The 19,363-nt window shown below is 32.4% G+C and overlaps 1 protein-coding gene across 11 annotated transcripts; it reads right to left on the reverse strand.

The window, feature by feature from the left end:
- Positions 1-1,796: 1,796 nt before the first annotated feature.
- On the reverse strand, positions 1,797-17,470 carry LOC122010452 (arginine--tRNA ligase, cytoplasmic-like). Of its 11 annotated transcripts, none has more exons than XM_042566983.1 (19): positions 17,279-17,470; positions 12,706-12,808; positions 11,864-11,985; positions 11,404-11,534; positions 11,056-11,131; positions 10,789-10,890; positions 10,497-10,712; positions 8,053-8,133; positions 7,244-7,327; positions 6,960-7,064; positions 6,261-6,439; positions 4,503-4,587; positions 4,097-4,295; positions 3,871-3,940; positions 3,360-3,429; positions 2,857-2,946; positions 2,674-2,742; positions 2,329-2,427; positions 1,797-2,108 (listed from the first exon to the last, which is right to left on the reverse strand). In XM_042566983.1, exons 2-19 carry the CDS (start codon positions 12,806-12,808, stop codon positions 1,998-2,000), a joined length of 1,992 nt encoding a protein of 663 aa, XP_042422917.1. In that variant the 5' UTR covers positions 17,279-17,470; the 3' UTR covers positions 1,797-1,997. The 11 variants fall into 11 exon arrangements, with proteins under 11 accessions (XP_042422917.1, XP_042422918.1, XP_042422928.1 ...); XM_042566984.1 differs by having other exon boundaries at positions 12,706-12,829; XM_042566994.1 differs by lacking the exon at positions 12,706-12,808 and adding an exon at positions 12,328-12,450 and having other exon boundaries at positions 11,864-11,963; positions 17,279-17,451.
- Positions 17,471-19,363: the final 1,893 nt, after the last annotated feature.

Below are 19,363 nucleotides of genomic sequence, written 5' to 3' on the forward strand. Positions count from 1 at the left end.
GATCCAAGGAACAACGAGTCAATCCTTGTGCGTAGCTATGCCATCAAGTTAAAGGGCTAACAGTAAGCCTATGTAGTCTTAGTAGATATCTTATGTGATACCACCTGCTTTGCTCCTCCTCATCACTCGCATGGAAAGCTCAACACCAAAGATATCTGTTCTATATGTAATGTCGAAGAACCATATCAAAGAACTATGTCGTGCTTTTTGTTGTCGTAGAAAGCCTAATGTCGAAGATAAGATATCACTTGCATGGTAAGCCTAATGTCCAAGAATTATGTCGTGCATTCTATTGTCAGATCTCCTCTATGTTTTAAAGTTGTTATTGACATTTCTTATTCTCTTGTGGGTAAATTTAGTGGTTGATTTTTTTTAGTTGGCATCGATATTTAGTTTACGCGGATTAATCTTAAAATAAATCCAAAAGCACTCATAGTCAATAGTCATCTGCCCAACATTTTTAGGTAATTATCCATAAAATAAATTAATCCATTAATTCATCAAAATTGAAATTTAATTCTTGAATACATGAGAAATGGTTCTACCATTGAATCAAAAGGCTGACAGCTAGTCTCCCGCTACTTGGGTAGGAAATTCTATACAATATTTGGATGGTCCAATATTTTTGTGGGACAAAGATAATTAAAAAATTAATTCTAAAAATAAGAGAATGATACAAATATTCCCATTATATACAACTAAAAAACCGAAGAGAAGCATTCGTTTAAAAAAAACAAAAAAGAGAAGCACACGACGGTTGACGAAAGAAAAAAAAAACGAGAAATGAACTTTCGAAATTGTAATTCACAATCAGCCTTTGAAGTCAAGAATCATGGCCGAATCCTGAATTAACGCCCCGCACAGTCATAAATCACAGCCAAGCTGCAAAATTATTAGCATTTAAAATTATGAAATTTTAAAATAAAATACACTTAACTTTTAGATTTTTAAATAATTTTAAATTTTACGTAGCACTAAAGTCATATTAATTTTTAAATATAACACCACAATTATATTTGAAATCCAGCACAATTTAAAATACATCATTTAGTCAATTGCCGAAATTATTATGATTTAGATGGAATGCTACGATTTTGCCATTGATGACGTGGTTGATGAACAAATCATGCTCAATTTTTTACTCTCATACTAAATATAATAAATAAATATAATTTCTTTTAAATTCAATACCTGCAATTAAAATCTAATATATTTTTTATTAAATTAAACACTATTCTTTTTCTACCTAATGAAAAATATATTAAATTCTTTTTAAATAACTTGATTCTAATTTAAAATATTAAATTTTAAAAGAATTATACTTATTTTTTAATTTTTTTTATACTTAAAAAATATATGAAACAATTAGAAAATAATATTTGCATGAAAAAATTAAAACAAATAAATTTTATATACATAGAATAGAAATAAAATTTTTAAAAAACAAAAATTACATGTAAAGTTAAAGTTTCATTTAAAGATGTATTTTTTTAAAAATTTATGGATGAAAAAACCATGCGATCAGAATTTTGAATGGACAAAAATTACTTTTAAAAAATATTTTAAATTATCCGTACAATTTTAAATTAATAAAAAAACCATACCTTAATTTTTATACCGTCCATGCCTTGCTTCGTCCGCTCTCCTTCGGAGTAAACAAGGCATTAAAGTCGAAATCGGTATAGTCCCTAATGACATTTTATTAAAAATAAAATAAAACTATTTGAACTTACGCATACAATTCTTAATTTTGCTATTACAAGAAGAAAACAAAGAGCCCTGTAACAGACAGACCATGAAGGACCAAACCACCTAACCCGGTTTTTGATTTTGTATAATTGTTTTTCTTTTCTTTTTTTTTTAAAAAAAAAAAAGAGCACATTGCCATAAATTCTTCCAAGAAATTGCAAAACATTACAATAAATACTTACCAGAAATCCTGTTCGATTTTTTGAAGTCCCTATGAAACAGTTACACTGCAGTGGACTGGATTCATGTTAAATTCTATAAACTGGCGTGATTCCAAGGAGATGGAAGCACTTCGTCATCACGATGGCAGTGGCTTCACATAATAACAATCTGCTTTCTTCTTGCTCTGATCCAATCACCTGCTTCCCATAAAAGTGGAATAATGAACAATTAAAATAGCACTAATGCCCAACAATTCAACAAAACTCTTAACAACAATCCCGGGTTGATGTCATTTGGCCGATCTGTTGTCGAGATGGATTGGTCCTGGATGGGAACCCCGGAGGTAGTTTTGGTTTGGCCCAAGGGACTTCCACCTCACGGCCAAGTCAGTACCAAAAAAGAAAACATCAAATATACCTGACAACTAGTGTAGAACCCGGTGAACATCTCAGATAAATTGTATAGATACTCGCACAAAACATTGGGAAGCAGATTGGAACACGCCTCCTCGACTATCTGAAATTTATCAAAAATATTTGCATCCATCATGAGGCCAAAGCATGATAATGGGCATTTAAAATGTGGCAGGCAGGGGAAAAATAAAAATAAAATAAATTTTTATCGACCATTATTGAATCTTAAATTTGTCAAGTGTCAAAATTTTGTGCTATATTTAACAATTATCTCAATATTATATAGTTTTTAAACCCATGAACATAATCTGAGCTATCCAAATAAAAATAATATGACACAAGTTCATACCTCTGCAAATTGAATCAAATGAAGCCCTAAGGCTCGCTCATCAACATGATCCAGCACAATTTTTCCAATCTGTAAAAACATCACGAGACAGTTTCAACTGTGCAAAAAATAAAAACAAGAACAAACAATTGCACAATGGAATATCACACCAGTATTAATCTTCCAACTCATACAAGTACTTGCCTTCTTTAGTTCTTCTATGTCTTTGCTAGATTTATTAATGATGGAGCATATCCGAGCATGTGCATACAAAAGGTAGACAGCAGTATTTCCCTGTTCAAATAACATATAGCATACAAAAGACTGAACAATAAAGGTAAAAATAAAAATATACAACACAAAAAGAATTCATGGGTAAAAAAAATATCAGATCAACTTTGAAAGCGTATTGTTGATGTATCATGTATGTTTTTCCAGTTCAAGTGCCCAACGATTAAGAAAGCAATAGAAAAACAACAAACAGGACTTTGGTTCATGATATTTTCACAGATCTACAACACCAAGGACTATTAGGTCTTTAGAATGAATAGGATCCAGACAATTTAATAGCTTAAGTTAAAAAAACTTAAAAATTCTATGGAAAAATAACAAAAGGAATCAAGAAAGTAATATAACTACTCAATCAGACTTAGAAACTATATTAGCTTAATAATATAACCATAGGCAGAGGCAAAATTAAGAGATACCTTGTCATTCAGCATCTGATCAAAACTAAATGTATAGTTCGTCAAGCGATTGTTCTTCAGGTCTGCATATCTGTTTGGAAATGATATTAGAAATTACATAGAAAATGAGCATGCAATTTAACCAAAACCAGAAACCAGGCACATCTTGGAAAAAAGAACATATCATTCCAGCATTTGTGCATTTGTTCTCTTAGAAACTGAATCTTTTTTAAATAATTCCACTATTTAAAGTCAAAGGAAAATTCAACAAAAAAGCAATTATCCCCTTCCAATTCTATTTTACATGGTAACTAACTATCAAGGGTGCCAAAACGACAGTTCAAAACCATGTTAATCCAGAGACAGAAAAATGAAAAGGCATTGGAAACACACTTCTTTTCGATGAAACTTTAAAATAATGGTGAGTTGAATATGGAAAAAAAGATAAAATTAAGATTGGAGCAAAGGCATTGTCATTTTCACTTTTGCTTCACTAGAACTTAAATACTAAATCAATGTCTTTAATACTTACTTGATAGCACCATAACCAACTGCTTCAGCAGTACTCTCAAGTTCAGCATCTGTCCAATCAGTAATTTTACCTGTTAAAAAAAATGAAAAACATTTAAAATTGCATTGCTAAAAAAACAATTGAATTGATGAAAAACACTCAGGCATGGTTCAACAAGACTAACAAGAATCTTAATATACATATGGAAATAATAGAGCGTAAAGAACAAATAAGTTCATTTTAATACCATTGTCCTCAAGCCGCTTTATCAATTCAGCTCTGCTGCGATCTTTAGCTTCATCAAGTAACTCAACCAAACGGACAACTTCTGAGCTACGAGTTCGAAAACGTTTTCCGTCTGATCCAAGAACCAAACCTAATCCCACATGACTAACCTTCGGATATGCATCTTTAGAAGCTGGAAGCCAACCAATTAATCTAGCAGCCTGAAATAAATATAGCATCACTATTATGAATGATCACAGGCAATAACAGAAACAATGATCAGTTAGAACTCATAAGCTCAAGGAGTAACACAATAAAACTAAAAAATATCTATTTGCTGAATTGAGACACCATTACAACTTAAAACTACATGTGTCAGATTGTAACAGTAGCTGTACAAGATAGAATAAGCCATTCATGATACATACACTGAAGAACATATGGAAATGTTGCTGCTGACCAACATCAGTAACGTAAATAATCCACTCAGCTTTCTCTTCCTTTATCCGGTACCTCCAGAAATCATGAGAAAAAAGGCATTCAGAAAATAACCAATCATGGAAAGACCATTTTGTAGAGATTAAGTGTAAGTTAAACATTGAAAAGGTATTAAAAATAATAATAAAACAAAATGAAATTATGACAAATTATGTGTTGCATGGACCTGTAAGCTACACAGAATTAGTATTTGGTGCTGACTAGCAGGAAAGAAGTAAAGATAACTAAGCAACTTTTATGCATAAAGTAATCAAGAATCGGTTTAGAAATGGAATGCAAGGGCTGATTTGAAAACCCTACTATAACAAAGGATCAGGAATTTATCAGTTTGTTGTGACACTATGAAACACAATTTCACAAGAGATTGCAGGATAAAAGGGTTTTATAAATCAAGTACCTAAGGCAACAAGACAGCAATTTAATAAGACAATATGATTGCTTTTCTGAGAACAAATGGCTAGCCAAAAAAAAAAAGTCATGTAATGAGATTGTTTGCATGACATTGTTTTGGTAGATGAAACACGTGAAGGAGTAACTGTTAAACTAGAATCTTGACGGGAACCACTAGAAGGGAAAGATTTTATGCTTAGTAGAATAAAGACAGAATATATGGAATTTAAGTTTAGCAATATTAGATATAATGAGACAATTGTTAAAATAAGAGACGACGAGTTGCCCGAAACTGAGAGGTTTAAATATTTAGAATCTTTTTTTATAAAATGATAGAGAAATTCAGAGAGATGTCTTACCTAAAATACAAGCAAGATGGTTGAAATGGAAGAGAGTGTGGGTGTTTTATGTGATCGTAAAATACCTCTAAAACTTAAAGGAAAATTATACAAAACCACATATGGAGCTGAATGTTGGACTGACTCGAGCACATGAGTAGAAGATGAGAGTTAAAAATGATGAAGATGTTAAGGTAGATGTGTGGACATACGAAAATAAACAGAATAAGAAATGAGAACATTAACGAGAAAATCAGAGTTGCATCTATTGAGGGAAAACTTCGAGAAACAAATTTAAGATGATACGGATATGTACTTAGACAACCAATAAATGCTCTAGTTAGGCGATGTGAAACTATGACAAACATGCATATCAAACGAGAAAGAGGAAGATAAAAAAAAGACTTGATTAACAATGATAAAATAAGATAAACTTTATTTAAATATAGATGATGATATAATTGGAGATAGAGCTCAATAGCATAAAAGGATCTATATAACCGACCTCACCTAGTGGGATAAGGTTTGATTATTGTTGTAATAAGATGGTCAAAAAGAAACTCCAAGGGAATTGAATAGACCACAAGCAAATCTAATCCAACATATATTTGATGGTTCTTTTGTCCTACAATACACATTTATGTTCTATTAAAAGAATAGAAATAATGAAGTCCTGTGTTTTCTCTGAGTTATTTAAAGGTGAAATACCCTGAAAGGCATGAGAAGACAACTGTTCAAGCATTCCAGCACACAAGTGAACAAAAACAATAATCTTGCAAGACTAACTAGTCTGTATATATGTTTAAATTAAAATAAAACTGCATAGTTACAAGCAAGTTCAACAAAAGAGATACATGTATTAATGGCTTCTGGTGATTCAATTAACAAGCAATACAAAAAAAACACATGCCGGAGGGTGTTTTAAAGGACAAAATAACAATAGAAATCAGACACACTGACCACAGGCAAGTCAGGTCAGTAGAGGCATAGTTGTATCCACCATCTTTCTTCACAACAATCAAAGGAATGTCATACCCATCAATCTCCACCACACGTGCACCTTCACTTTCCTTAATAAGATTGTTTCTTTCAAACTCTTCCAAAACCCCTCTGATGTAAGGATTATAAAAGCTCTCGCCCTTGATAAAACAATATTCTTCAAATGTTAGATTAATCTACTAGACACTAAGAAAGAAATCAGTGAGAAGGAGATTTAGATAAAGAAATAAAAATAAAATGATTTGTTAAAGACAAATAAATAGACAACATCAATCCAAAAAGACTTTATACTTTAAATGGATTTGGACTAGTAAGTCAGTGGAACTCTGTTGAATTACTTCTGACAGTTAAGTGATTAGTATGTAGCTTGTAGCTATTAAAGCATTCATATTAAAGGCAAATTTTTAAATATATTATATTGAGCATCAGTTTAAACAAATCAATAAAAAGTGAAAATCTTTTGAAAAAAAATGATTGAATTAAAAAACTGAGAAAAACAAGAAGGAAAATTGACAAGGAACATACAGATAGTTGTAAAGTGGTCAAAAGCAACCAAAAAATTAAAACATTTCCTCATAATATAATTACTACCTTCCCAGTTGAGAAACATTCAAAAATAATTTGAAAACCAAAACATTTTGCTCATAATATAACTATTACCTTTTCTTCCAATTGGACGTTAAGACGTTGATAAACCAAATCAAATTCTTTTCTGCTTATTTCACATATCTTTTGCCAAGCATGCCTATATTTGCCTTCCCCGCTCTATGAAACAAGAGACTAGTTGTGAAAAAGAATAATAAAGAAATGAATTCTCTGTAAATATACGATCATAGAATGATAATTGGTGAATAAAGAATAATAATTAGATGATAAAAAAAAAATATCTATCTGTGCTTGTGCATGAAGTTCATCCTTTGTAAGTTAAAGTTGAGAATTATCACCTGCAATTTCACAACAGCTTGTTGTGCCCTTGCCTTGAAATCTGGATCGTCATCAAACTTTTTCTTTGATGCCTTGTAAAAAGCCTGAAGTGGCGAAGAAATCAATCAGATTTGGAATAAATACAAGATCATTAAGAAAATCATTCAAAAGGATCTTCAAATAAAGGTTTACTTTCAGTTTTATCCAAGTTGAAACATAGACGTTAACCATTCCTAAAGAGGAAAGTTATACTCATCCTTATGTTGCATTTTGCCACAAAAATATAATTAGAATTACATCAGACAACCCTAAATCATCCAAGTTCAATCTAAGCACACAATAGATCAGATTCAATATGAATAAAAACAAACTAGAGAGCCCATATTTACAGATAATGAAAGAAAGACAAACCAAACAAAATAGACTATGATTTCTCAGTTAAAAACAAAGAAAAATGTATACGAGGTTTAATATTGTGTTGATATTATCAATGGCTAGCATCAGAGCTTGAAGCCAAACCCAGGGAAGTGAACCAATGAACCTCCTGATGGCACAAGTTAAAACCTTGCTCAATATTCTTCACAAGATCCATTAAAATTATGAGACATGCTTACATGTAGATAAAAAATTGTTGCATTTAACACTTAAATTATTTTTAAAAATTAAATAAAGCTATGCTATTATGGAGCATAGATCTCAAACTATTGGATGAGTATATTATGAATTGTATGTTTATAGAGCATGGTTCCACGACAAACCTTACCACTAAGGCATGATCACATTCTAAAACATAATAAATCCACAAAAACATAGCATGGTCATATCAAACCTGAAGGTCACCAATAGCTTGATCCCCAGCATCCTCCCAATTTGGAAATTGTTCAAACAAATATTCAATTAGCATGCCAAACTGCAGATGAATAAACTAAATTTATTCCATGATAATTTACACCAGGCAAAATAAAATTAGGAATAAGTATATAAAAATTTAATTAATGAGTAATTAAAATATAAAACTAACAAAAGTACAAGGCATCCCTGATAGAACAACAATAGTCAACAAATAAAAGGTAGTGTGATACCCAGAATCCACCTTATTCAAAGTTTTTAAATAAAAGGTAGTGTCATACACAGAATCCACCTTATTCAAAGTTTTTAAATAAAAGGTAGTGGCATACACAGAATCCACCTTATTCAAAGTTTTTATATAGACATACAATGCATCACAAGTCAAAGGTACCATCATAATAGTTATGGTCAAGGTTTAAAATTTCGACCCGTGCCGAGGTTTCGGTCTCAGACCAGAACAATACGGTTTCGGTATCACATCGTGTCGTGCCGATACAGTTTCGGTATTTTTTTATTTATATATAGTAATTATAAGATAAATATGTTTATGGTGTATATAAAAATAAGTTGTATATTGATTTATTATAAGTTCTCAATTGAATAAGTTAATATTGTTAGAAAAAATAATTAAAAATAATTTTATTTAAATAGAATTAATATATCAATAATTCAAATTAAAATGGAACTATCTATAATAATAATAATAAGTATATAAATTAATACAAGATATTATTTTATATATAATAATAATTATATAAATTAACTATTTATTCATTTAATTAATTATTAATTAAATAATATATATTTTAAATGGTAAAAAAAATTAAAATAATAAAAAAATATCAGAATGTAAATATAATTTATTAATTTTTTTAAAAAAAAATAGAATTTTTTAGAATTTTTAAAATTTTTAAAGAATTTTTTTAAAAATTTAAATGAAATTTAAAATAATAAAAATATATTAGAATATAAATAAGAATTATTATATTTTTATAAATTTTTAAATGAAATTTAAAACATTAGTTTTTCAGAATATTAATTAATAAAATTTATTAATTTTTTTTAAATTATAAATATATTTTTTATATATTTTATTAATATAATTTAATTATGATTTATCAAAGCCTCTTCGAAATATTAGACATCCTCCTTAGGAATTGTTTAAATTATTTAAATAAAATAATTAATTATTGAAAAACAAAAAACTCGCGTCCGCGAGATCACCCGCAATCATCACCCATGATCCTCTCGGGGGGGGGGGCGGGGCGGGCGTCCGGCGACGCCGGACGGGTCCAACAGCTGCAGAAGTGTCACCGGAAGCATCCGGCGACACTGGCAGGGTCGCCGGACGCTTTCGGCCACACCTTCGGCGCCGCAGAAGGCGTCGCGTGCGACGTCATCGGTGCCGAAGGCATCGCGGGACGCCTCCTATGCCGGTTTCGGTCGCCCGACAAAACGGTAAAAACCGTTCGTGCTAGGCGGTACGGAATGACATTTCAACCCATGGTTATGGTTAAGTCGCCGTAATGGGAATCACATTCCCAAGTAACACAAAACTATGGCTCTCACTAAAATAATGGCATTAAACTAACACCCTTTTCTGAATTATATTAATGTAATACAACTTAATATGCAATATATCCTATATTAATATAATCTAGCAGATGTCCATAGGTAATACTAAGTGTGCAACTTCAGAGGTGATATACCGATTGTGTTTTAGTTACTTGGTGGAAAGCATAATAAAACAAAATGCAAACTAAATTTTACAAGGATGCTTTGAATAAGGGCTGCACAAGAGAAAAGGGAACCTATAGAGGTAGTAGTGGTGCCAATCCTTAATACAAGCAAAGGGAGGGGAGCTTATATGGTGAATTAGTGGACAAATAAATACTGTTTACCATTTATATATATTTTTTTAACTTATCAAGCATAATCACACTCCAAACTAGGATATCAAGCAGGGGAATATCTCAAATTTACTCGTTAAAAATTCCATATCAACAGGTATGTCTGTGATTGTGGTTCATAGTTTTATTTTGTCCATAAAAGAACTGCTTCTCTTAAAAGTTCAAAAGCAATGTACCACAGGTTGCTTTACAAAGCATGGTCGATCAGGCCCCTTTATGTATGGTGAGATACTTTCCTAAACCAAAATATAGCAAAAGCCAGCAATTTGAAAGAACTGCACCAGTGTATAAATTGATCACCAGATACCAAAGACAAAGACAGGAGATAGAGAACTACGTATCTAGCTTAAGACCATGTTCTGTGGGGAAAAACTAATCTCAGCATATTAGGCTAATAGTAAAAAAAAAATTACTTTTAGAAGAAATTTGAAATAAAATAACAGCTTGATCAATTCTTTCAGTAACTTAATTTGGAAGACCCTTACAAAAAGACACAACGAACCATGAGTGTTACCTGTGTACCCCAATCACCAACATGATTCCTTCGAAGGACTTCCACATTTGAAAACTCCAACATGCGAGCTAAAGTGTCACCAATAATCGTGGATCTTAAGTGACCAACATGCATTTCCTTTGCAATATTAGGTGATGAGAAGTCTACCACTGCTCGACTAATAGAAAGTATTGGTGCCCATTGCTCAATGCCATTTACCAACATGTTTTGAATATGCTGTGTCATAAAATATCTGCATAACAAATAGAAGAAAGAAAGAAATGAATGAGGAAACAGATCCATGTTTCTTTACCTTAGATATCCACTTGTTTGACAATTCTATATTTACAAATCCAGGTCCAGCAACAGAGGTAGATTCAATCATCTCAGATTCAGGAAGATTTTTGGCAATTGCCTGCATAAAATGTCATATCAATATCATTTCAGAGGAAAAAATGATACAAAGCACCATGAATATAAGAATAAAGTAATATGGCATATTATGGCACCCAATTAGCTGTGAATTTTTTACTTTGCAAACATTATGTAGGAGCTGATGCTAATGAGAATTACAAGGTACCTGGCCAATGGAATTGGGATTCTTGAACTGGGTTGCTTTCCCCTTCAATTGTGACCAAATTACCATTGCATTGTTGCTACATCAAAGTTTTTCTAGTCAATTTCATTCACAAAATAAAGAGCAAATAAAGATAACCATAATTATGAAACAATAGAAATTAACCTTATAGCTAAATTAGAGGAGAATTGCAGTGGCAATAACAATTAAACATGCTTACAACTAATAAGAACTCAAAATGCAATAGACTATGCATAGTCAGTTTATCAAGCACACAAGAGAGAACCAAAGAGGCTTTCCTGAAATTTGGCTAAAGTGATATGCGGAAGAAGAATATAGTAAGAATATTACCATTGATAATCACCGAACTTTGCTTGGCAAGCCGCAACAATGGGCTGAACTTCATCTGGGAATAACGATTCAAGGGATTCTTTCACCAATCTTGAAAGCTGTTGTTTAACGCTTCCAACTCGCTTTATATTCTGTCACAAATGTAATTCATTCACCCACAAAAATGTAATTCATTCACCAACAAAAAACAAAACAAAAAAAAATCTCTGCCACATCAACAACTGCATGAAGAGGGTGGTGGAGACAGGGTCTCACCTCAAACCCTAATAAATTATGAACATAAAACACTAGCTTCAGGAAAGCATATTTTATAAGTTTATTTTACCATCCTAAAGCAATAAAGAGAAGTGGTCAAATCCTAGTATTTCCTAATTATCGATAAAGAAAAATTAAAATTAATTATCTAGAAGAGGATGAGTAAGATGAGCTATCCATGAACCCAAAAACGTTTTCAACTCACCCTGCTCGTAGTTGGCGCTTCCAAGGGCGAAGACATCGGCACAATCTCGTTGCTCATTGCAGAGACAAACACCCTAGCTCTTCTCAACAAATCAAGACTTCTAGAAGTAACACGAAAGTAGCCTGCTTAGTTCCAAAATACCCAATCCGTAACAAGAACCATAATAATTGAACAAATTTAAATCACAAAAGAATTCAATTAAATGTTATAATTACAAAAAAGAAGAAGAAGAAGAAAAGAGAGGATCTATCAAGGAAACAAAAACCAAGCAATTATTCCAAATGAGAACACATACGAGCCAAACAACGGGGTAACAAAAATTTTCAAAACACACACAAAAAAAAAACTTTGCATCAAATTTACACCAAAACATTCTGAATTGTAGTTCAGCGAAAAGAGAATTGATTTCCTAAAAGATAAATCCAAATTAGAGGCGAGGCATCAAGAGGAGTGAGGAGAAATACTCATTAAAAGGAAGTGTCGTAATGGTAGCAGTGGGGAGGCGCCGAGAGAAGCTGCGGAAGCGAAAAGTAGAGGTAGGCAAAGGCAATGAGTCTACTGCAACAGACCCCATGGGCATTCCTGGGCTAGATTAAATATGAACAACGAGCAGCGACTAATTTTAGGATTTCTTAAGAATCAAAACAGAAAAACATAATAAAGAAAGAAACGAAAATGGGTTCTTGTGTCGGGTTTCAATCTATAATTCGATTGGAAGAAGCCCACAAAAGAAACTAAATCCCGTGGAAGCTCATCTACTTCTCAAGGAAACACATGGTGCAGTTATGGATAGGTGTAAAACACTACATTTCTTCCAATCACAGAGAACTGCAAATACACACCTCCACCAATGAGGCGGTTATGGCAGTGTGTAATGACAATGTGCTGGGCGATGCTTCGGGCCATCACACTATGAGGAAATGAATGGAGGCTGCGGCAGAACATCTGAAAAAGGTGAAAGCACAGCTACCAGACTATCAGCAGACTGAGACGGTAAGTAGTAAAATTTGGTAACTTCAACTCTATTAACAACCTCCTATGAATCATTTTTTGGTATACATCCTTTATCACAAGTTTTGAAATGAACAACCATTGGCACAAACTGTTCATGGGCGAAAATTAAGTCATTTGGGTCCAGGAGGATTGATGGGGAAAGCTAGATTTCAAATACGAGATATTCTATGGATTTCTATACATGAGATATCCTCCTAATGTTGCTATCTTCCTCTGCATTGGTCCAAACTAATAGGTAAGGAAGGCTGCAATATCAAATTGGCATTGTCGGAAAGAATAGAGCTAAGACATTGAGATATCTAGCATAGGAGAAAGGGACAAGAGGCCAAAATCCTAACTCTGTTCATTGATGGTGAAGGCAACGAAATGTAATGCGGAATATTTTGGTGTAAATTTGATGCAATCCGGCCATTTGAAGGGAAGTCTTGGCGCAACGATAAAGTTGTTATTTTGTGACCTAAAGGTCACGGGTTCAAATCCTGAAAACTGCCTCTTGTAAAAAAAAGGGTAAAATTACGTACAATGGATCCTTCCAAGAACCCCGCATAGAGGGAGCTTTGCATACCGGGTTGCCCTTTAGTATGAAGTTTTTCTTATTATGATGAAAATTTAATATTATGTTGATAATTTGATATTATGCATACAGTTGTAAGATTTGCGTTCGACTAGATTTGCGTTCGACTAGATAGTAAGGAATATATAAAATAATCAAGCTTGAATAATTTATTAATAAACTTATTGATTAATTTATGTTAAATTTATTTCTTATTTATTTATTCAAATACATTGATATGGAGATGGTTCAGTGGCAGAGAAAATATTAGGAGAGAAAGGCAGGGGCATTTAGGTCTTTGCATAAGTTAGGACTTGAGGGGAGAAGGAGCACGGTTCATAAGAGAGATGGGGTTTGTGTTTGCAGAGGGGGAGCTGGGCCGCCGCCACAAGGAAACAGAAAACAAGCTCCCACTTGGTCCCTCGCCGGCGTCATCCCCCGCCGTCACCACTGCTCTTCTCCCTCTCCTCCTCGCGACATCGGCGACGATTGTTATAGTGTATACTAAAATCCTAGCTTTTGTAAACATTTATTTTGAAATAAAGAATCACATTGGTCAAAAATGTCTACATTTATATGCTAAGTGTAGTTAATCAATTAATTTATATTGTATATAATGTTATCAGTTTCTTATAAATTATAAACAGTAGCTCACAACTGAGATAGAAAGGAACAAACCATCAAAACAGTCGTAGTGTAATTAGGTATTAGTTTATCTTAACTATATAATTACACTAGTACACTTAGAGTGTATTGAGTAGGACCATTGAGGCAGTTTCTTTTTATACTGACTAAATAAAATAACAAGACCTTGGTTATTATGGAAGTGTGTGCTCTTAATCCTAATATAATGACAAGCACATATATTTAATATTTATTTCTTTGACTTATCAAAAGGTGAGATTTAGTTCGATAAATCAAAAGGCCCGTTCCTTATAAATTATAAACAGTAGCTCACGACTGAGATAGAAAGGAACAAACCATCAAAACAGTCGTAGTGTAATTAGGTATTAGTTTATCTTGACTATATAATTACACTAGTACACTTAGAGTGTATTGAGTAGGACCATTGAGGCAGTTTCTTTTTATACTGACTAAATAAAATAACAAGACCTTGGTTATTATGGAAGTGTGTGCTTTTAATCCTAATATAATGACAAGCACATATATTTAATATTTATTTCTTTGACTTATCAAAAGGTGAGATTTAGTTCGATAAATCAAAAGGTCCGATAAGTTGGAAAATGATATTACTTATAGTGTGTGTTGTTGATTATAGAAGGAAATTATGTCCTAGTAATCTAGGTTGATAATGCCGCCAAGAGGAGCTCATAAAGATTGTCATGTTAAACCCTGCAGGTGGACTTAGTCTGACATGACGATAAGGTTAAGTGGTACTACTCTTGAACTAAGACATTAATTAAAATGAATTGTCAGTAACTCAATTAATTAGTGTACATCTGATATCTTAAACACAGGGAGACTAATACACACATGATAAGAAGGAGCCCATAATGTAATTTGGGATTGGTGCGGTAGTCCAATAATAGCTCTCTAGTGGAATGAGTTATTATTGATGAACTTGAGTTGTGTGTTCGAGGTGAACACGGGATACTCGAGCTCGTCGGGAGGCCAAAACCAATTTCTCCTCTAGGTCCCTGTCGTAGCCTCATTAATACCTCATATCCACCCATGAAAAGTCCATCTTGGTGTCCAAAAGGGAGTCGGCCCAAGGCTTGGTGACCAAGCCAAGGGTCAGCCACCATCTTCTCTAAAGGGGTCGGCCACATAATTAAAATTATGAGGGGTGTTTTGAATTTTTAAAATCTTCTCTTTGTAAATATCTACAAGTTTTAAAAGAGAGATTTTAAATTATAAAACTTTCCTTATTTGAATTAGGCCACATAGATTAAAAGAAAGTTTAAAAGTTTTAAAACTTTCCTTTTTAACCATCCTCATGGTTTTTAAAAAGAGAGTTTTAAATTTGAAACTTTCCTTTTTTGTCACCATGTTAAAAAAGGAAATTTTAAATGAGAAGTTTTAAATTTTAAAACTTATTTTAAAATAAAGAAAACTTTCCTTTTTTAAACATCCACATTAGGAGATTAAAAGAGAGCTTGTAAAATTTAATAAGTGCTTTTATTCTTTGCTTATAAAATTTTTACAAAATTTTTATCACTAGATTGTTTGCTTATTCTAATAAAATTCTTTGCTTATTCTTTGCCAACTTTGATACAAATCCATGGGCTACCACTAGATTGTTGGACTCAAAAGGTACTTAGTGTGATTGGATCCGAAGTTGGGAAACCATTATACACCGACAACTTGATAAGGACAAAAAAATGCTTGGATTATGTGTGCCTCATGGTTGAAGTTCCGACCTTTGGAGACCGAATTCATGAAATTCCCATCACTCTCCCTACTAGGGTTCATGTAGATTTGAAGATCTTCTATGAAATGGTTCCGGATTTCTATCAAAGATGCAAGAGAAAGGGGCATAATTCAGACACTTGTTGCGGAAGGAATGTGTCGGCTGGACAGCAACCCAATAGGACCATGCCAACTGCACAACCTGCTCCAAATGCTAATGGAAACATGAGGTCGAGGTCCCAATCAGCTAGGGGTCGGGGGAGGACAATAACAAGGTATAGACATCGTACAAGACAACAATGGTGGTCAACGCAACAACCGAATGTTGTGTTGCTATCTCTTCTATTTTCTCCTGTTGTTGTCTTTTTCTTCTCACAGAAAAAGGGGTTCTAGTAATAGCAAAAGAAAGTGATACGGAAAAACCTATTGCTCGAGAAATAGAATCACTTACCTTAAGAGAAGTTAAGCACAGCGGCATCTAGCTACGCTTCTGAAACCCTAGATTGTTATAAAAGATATATAGTGTGTGCAATTGTCACAACGAGCATATGATCAAAAAACTTTTTCTATGATTAGTAACAGATGGATCATGATGAAATTGATACAAATGAAATTTAGTATATTATGATAAATGTACTTGAATAAAAAAAGTAAAAAGTAAATTTACAATTAAATTTTATATAAATTAATCAATAAGTTTATTCATAAATAATTTAAACTTGATTATTTTATATAATTTTTTTTACTATTAAATGAACATAAATGAGCTTTATCTAGCTGAACATTAATCTTACAATCCCATGCATAATATCAAATTATCCAAAGAATATCAAACTTTCATCATAGTCAGAAAAACTTCATACTGATATTTGAATTTTTGTCCTATTCAAATGGTTAACTATGATTGTACGAGGTGAAAAGAAACTACCTTTGTACAGGTGTTGTACATAATATTCCTTGGAGTGTTATCGTAAGCATTTGATATATTTTAGTTTTTAATTGTATAACTATTGTTTTTTATAGTAAAATTGTGGAACCTCATGCTCGATTATCAATCGTCATTTCAGCAAGAAATTCTGCCACAATAACAAAATTACGTGCAGATGATATTTCTTGGTGTAACTTCTTGGAAAGAGTAAAACATACCATGTATTCTTTTTTAAAAATATTTTGTTTAAATGATTAAACAGTGTTTTTGACAACATTGATCTTACCATACCCATGTAGAAATAAGAGTCAAGTATTAGGCTGACCTTTGCTTTAACCTGTGAACTATAAGGATGATGCACCCAGCAAAATTGGTCTTTGTTATTGTCTTAAAATATGGTTCGAAATGCTGACCCGTACGGACGGTTCTTACCGTTCCGGCACGGGACCGGCACCGATACCCTACTGGCATAGCACGCGCGAGAATCTCGCGTGCGTCAAGTTGCGGCACAGTGCGCGAGACTACTGTCAATCAAACGATGAAGACTTACCTGGAAGCAGCGGCGAGGGCGACCGGTGAGGACGACCGGCGAGGGATGTGGCAAGGCGGCGATATTTGCTGGCAGTCGATGGAGAAATGGCGATCGTGGCGGCGGAATCCGAAGGAGCGGCGGAATGGCGAGCGGGACAAGGAGAGTGAAAAGGAAGGAGGCGGTGGAATACGTTAGGGTTCCACTAAAATTTAATATAATTAAAACCATTATATTAAAATAAAATATAAATTTATATGTTTTTATTATTTTAATAATATATATAAGTATATTATTTAATATACATATAATTTCTAATTAATAATTAATTATTCAAAAAACGGTAATTATATTATATAAATTAATAATTAATTAAATAAAATATTAATTAATTATTATATAAATCTATATTTTATTATTTTATTTAAAAAATATTTTAATTACAAAATTTGAATTCGTATTTGTATTTTATTCAAACCTTAAATTATTTTATTTTATTAAAAATAGATTAAAATTTTAAAATTTTATAGATAATTCAAAAAAATAATTGTTAAATAAATTTAAATCTTCTAAATAAATTTGATTTTTGGGTTAAATATAAACTATATAAATAAATATATAAACTATAATTTTTAATATACATATTAAATCGACTATAACTATATAAATATATATATTATATAAATTCAGAATTAATTAAGTGAAATAATATCATTATTATATATAACTTAATATTTTTGTTATTATTTTTTAAATCAAATAAAAAATAGGGTAAAGTAAAATAAATAAATAAATAATATAGATAAAAAATGTGTATGAATTGATAATTTTCGACTCGGTCGAATAAATCAAACTCTAAATTAATTTTATTTTTAAAGAAGGAGAATCAACGGTTAGGGTTTATGCTCCATTGGCTTGATAGGTTGCATGCTTATGTTAATGGGTGTGTATCCAGTATTCGTGATGAATAGGGAGCAGGCGCCATTGAAGTTGCAAGCAGGGTTAAGCGTTTCTTAAGAATGCTCGACTCGGATCTTTCAGAGTTGTTGGAACCCATAGAAGGTGACTCGGTGAGCGGGAGAAGACTTCCGTGAACTAGAGGAATCGCTTCTTTTCCCAAATATGTGCAAGAATGCATGGTGAGTGGTGTGGTGGGAATAAGATGATACCTTGTAGTCAAAAGTCAAGTTGAGATGAAAATCAAGTTAAATCGAGTACGTCATGTTAAATTGAGCTCGAGTTTGGTCAAATCAAGCTCAAGTCAGCCCTGCTAAAAGAGCTCAAACTAAGTCACACCCGAGTTGGGTCTTCCCTAATTTGGAACTTTGATTCAACATGACAATTATTAAAGCGTCGACTAGAGGTGTCAACTCGTCAAGAAGGAAGAGGTGTGTCCTTCTGGAATTAAGTGCTATATTTGAAAGATGTTCTAAGACAATCACATTATACATTGTATTATTTATTTAAGTATACATTCTCAATGTATATGATTGAATCTTACACTCATTACTAAATGTCCGTAATACAATTCATAACATGAGAGAATTTGTGATTAAATCACAAGTAGTGAGCATATTTATATGTAATTATAAATGTATTGATATATTCTCTAGTTGATGAATTGATGAGTTTGAACATCATCGATTCTGAAAGACTATCAAATGTTATACTTCTTAGTTTATTCAAGCAGTTGCTTCTCACTGGTTGGAAACATTAGGATTTCGATAATTAAACGTGAATGATAATTAAGAGTAACTAGTTCATTGGAGTGATCTGCCATCAGACTTCATATGGTTATATATATATATATATATATATATATATATATATATATATATATATATATATATATATATATGTCAATGAAATTCTCATTACAGCTCGAGTGCATGTTTCTTTCGACTTGAGATATTCAAGTTATTTTAGTCATGAAGACTTATATTTTAACATCTTAAGCAAGCATATCCTCGGATGTGTAAACCAAGGATGATTAGGTATAAGTCAAAATGTCCGAAAGTTTTTGAATAGCCCAGAGAGGATTCACCACTCATTTTTATAAGAAAATGTATGTCCTATGATCTCTTGTCAGGATTATTACTTGTCAGT

This window comes from Zingiber officinale, chromosome 8A (genome assembly GCF_018446385.1).
Source record: "Zingiber officinale cultivar Zhangliang chromosome 8A, Zo_v1.1, whole genome shotgun sequence".
Taxonomy (NCBI): domain Eukaryota; kingdom Viridiplantae; phylum Streptophyta; class Magnoliopsida; order Zingiberales; family Zingiberaceae; genus Zingiber; species Zingiber officinale.